We start from the raw sequence: 2,500 nt of genomic DNA on the forward strand, positions 1-2,500 counted from the left end.
CCCTTCTGTGATTCTAAATCACTACAACTCTTTTTTAAAACAGGTTTTCCAGCCATCATCGTCGCCATCTCATTGGCCGCTACTCAAGCTGTGGGGGGTACGGTAACGCGCACGCGTGCTGGCTTGATGTTTCCAGCGGGCTGATATGGGGTTTTATTGCACTGCAATAACCGTCATTTTGGTCAGTAAAATTCCTTACGATATGAATCTAAGAATACATATGGAACCCTCACAGCTAGCCTCCTCCTTTTCTTATAAACGGAAGCGTGGTTCTCACAAGAGACGCGAGGGACGACAAGTACAAGAACGCGCATGCGCTAGTGAGGAAGCCGGCGACACTCATAAGAATGCTAATTGTTGTTTTTCTTATGCTTATCATATGCTTATTCTTATGATGGTGTTTTTTTAAGTGAAGACATGAGCGTAAGACTGTGACCCACTCGATAATTAAATGAGTGTTGGGACGACAGGGAATGGTCGCAAAATACGTTTTGCGCATGCGTATGATCCTGTGCCTATGTCGGGTGTCCCCAACATAGCACGAAGCTTCTTATGCTTATCCTTGGATCGCCAATGAGGACTAGGCTTAAATGGTTTCGTTCATCCAGTCTTTTGTTTATTCATTCATTCAGTCTGTCAATCAGTAAATCATTGATTCTTTCATCATGATTTTTCGTTCGTTCGTTCGTTCGTTCAGTTCAGTTCATCAGTCATTCTTTCATAAATTCATTTTACTCGTTGAGTCAGTTATTCATTTTGTCATAAGTTTATTCAGGGTATTCGTTGATTCGTTGATCGAGGAATTTGCTGATTGATTTAATTGATTCATCTGATCATAATGTATTCACCCCTCCTCAAATTTTGTAGAAACTAAATGTAGCTCAAAGTTCGAAGACTTTGCCATCCCATCTAAGATGTAAGCCCAGACAGTTAATAGATTGTGAACTGTCTCTTTCACAGGTAAATATCGTGGTATTCATCTTAGTTATTCGTCAAATGATGGGCACGAGACACGTTCAAAACAAGACACAAATAGAGAAAGTCAAAGCTGGTGTCAAGGCCTCCGCGGTCATTCTTCCTTTGCTTGGAATCACGTGGCTTTTCGGACTCCTTGCCTTCAATTCCGTTTTTAGTGGATCTTAAACAAAATATACCCTTATGGAGCTCAATAATGGAAAGTCAGTTGGATAAACTAGGCAGGAATCTCAAAAAGCGACGAGTAATGGACTTCGACAACAATCTATCGCCCGTCGAGACGAAATCAAAGTGAGCTGTATTTACCTGAAGTACATGGTAATTTGACACGATTGAGTTTTCTGTGTCTTCACGCACGCAATGAAATAGGAAGAGGTTTTCGCCTCTAAGAGCAAATATGTTGTTTGTTTCAATAAATTTTCGCTGGAAAAGGATTCTGTGGTATTTTCTGCCTTTGTGAAATATATAATATCATGTTGTGTATTGAATTTTCGAGCTTAAGGTTGAAATGTGATATGGGAGAAGTTTTTTAGTATTGCTCTGTAAGCAGGAAGGGTTCACAGGCAGGCCTGTTGGAAGCGTGCTTGAGTTTCAACAAAATGAGCCCCAAAATCAGTGAAAATTGTGACGCAGATGAATAATAAAGTAGCTGCTATTTCCAAAATGATGGAATTACCTGGTGATAAATAACGTCGTACGCGTCTTGGAGAGTAAATTTTGACTTTGCATAAACAAGAGTTTGGGCGATTGTGATCTTTGTTTTGACTTCGCTCATTTCATTGTCAAACTTTATAACACTTGACAGAAAAAGAAACTTACAAAAACCCGGTATCTTGCCATCATTTGACACAGATGCTTCACTGTTTGGCGAGTAAACATGCCGCGGTAACTCATCACGGCGCCCGCTGAATTCCGGCGATGTCACTTTCGATTTTGCGATTTTTTTGTGCAGCCCAAAACGTACAATAACAAAATTGAACGTTGCAAAAATCCCCCAAAATGTTTGTCGCTGATCGTAACTTTTTATATTCTATATTCACGGTTCAAAATAAATGTTGTTTTCATGTCGTAAATATGTTATTCTCTCGAGCGATCGTCCTGAAACTTCCTTCTGCTCTTTCTAAAAACTGTGTATCAATATTTTTACTTTTGCATCAATATTTGTTTTTTTTGCATAAAGCAAGCTAACAAAATCTGTACCTTGCTGAGTTCGCATTTGTTAGCGTTAATAGTATTTTCGGTCCGATGCTTCTGTTTTATGAGGGGTATATTATTTTGGTCTCCCATCCAAACACTAACCCCGCCGAAACAGGGTTAACTTCAGTGAACTTCGGTATTACAAAGCTGTCAGATGCTCAGAGGGCACGCTTAAACTTGTGGTGAAAAGAAGTTTATCAACATGTCAGCCCAGAAGCCAATGTTTCTCACTTTCCATTTATTTTCTTCAATCTTTCTGGGTTCAGTACTTTGCTAGTAACCACATGTCTTCTCAGACTATATTTACCCAAGACTTCTACCATGGCAC

At 39.7% G+C, this 2,500-nt stretch overlaps 1 protein-coding gene across 1 annotated transcript in view; it reads left to right on the top strand.

Annotated features, from left to right (window-relative positions):
* The window catches only part of LOC138044449 (adhesion G-protein coupled receptor D1-like), a 26,045-nt gene extending 25,022 nt beyond the window's left edge, over positions 1-1,023 (top strand). The window contains exons 7-8 of the mRNA XM_068890962.1: positions 44-181; positions 961-1,023. Coding sequence (XP_068747063.1) covers positions 44-144 — 101 coding nt within the window. The 3' untranslated portion in view covers positions 145-181; positions 961-1,023. The remainder of the gene's footprint in view (positions 1-43; positions 182-960) is intronic.
* The last annotated feature ends 1,477 nt before the right edge of the window (positions 1,024-2,500 follow it).

The sequence above is a fragment of the Montipora capricornis genome, chromosome 4 (genome assembly GCF_036669925.1).
Source record: "Montipora capricornis isolate CH-2021 chromosome 4, ASM3666992v2, whole genome shotgun sequence".
Taxonomy (NCBI): Eukaryota; Metazoa; Cnidaria; class Anthozoa; order Scleractinia; family Acroporidae; genus Montipora; species Montipora capricornis.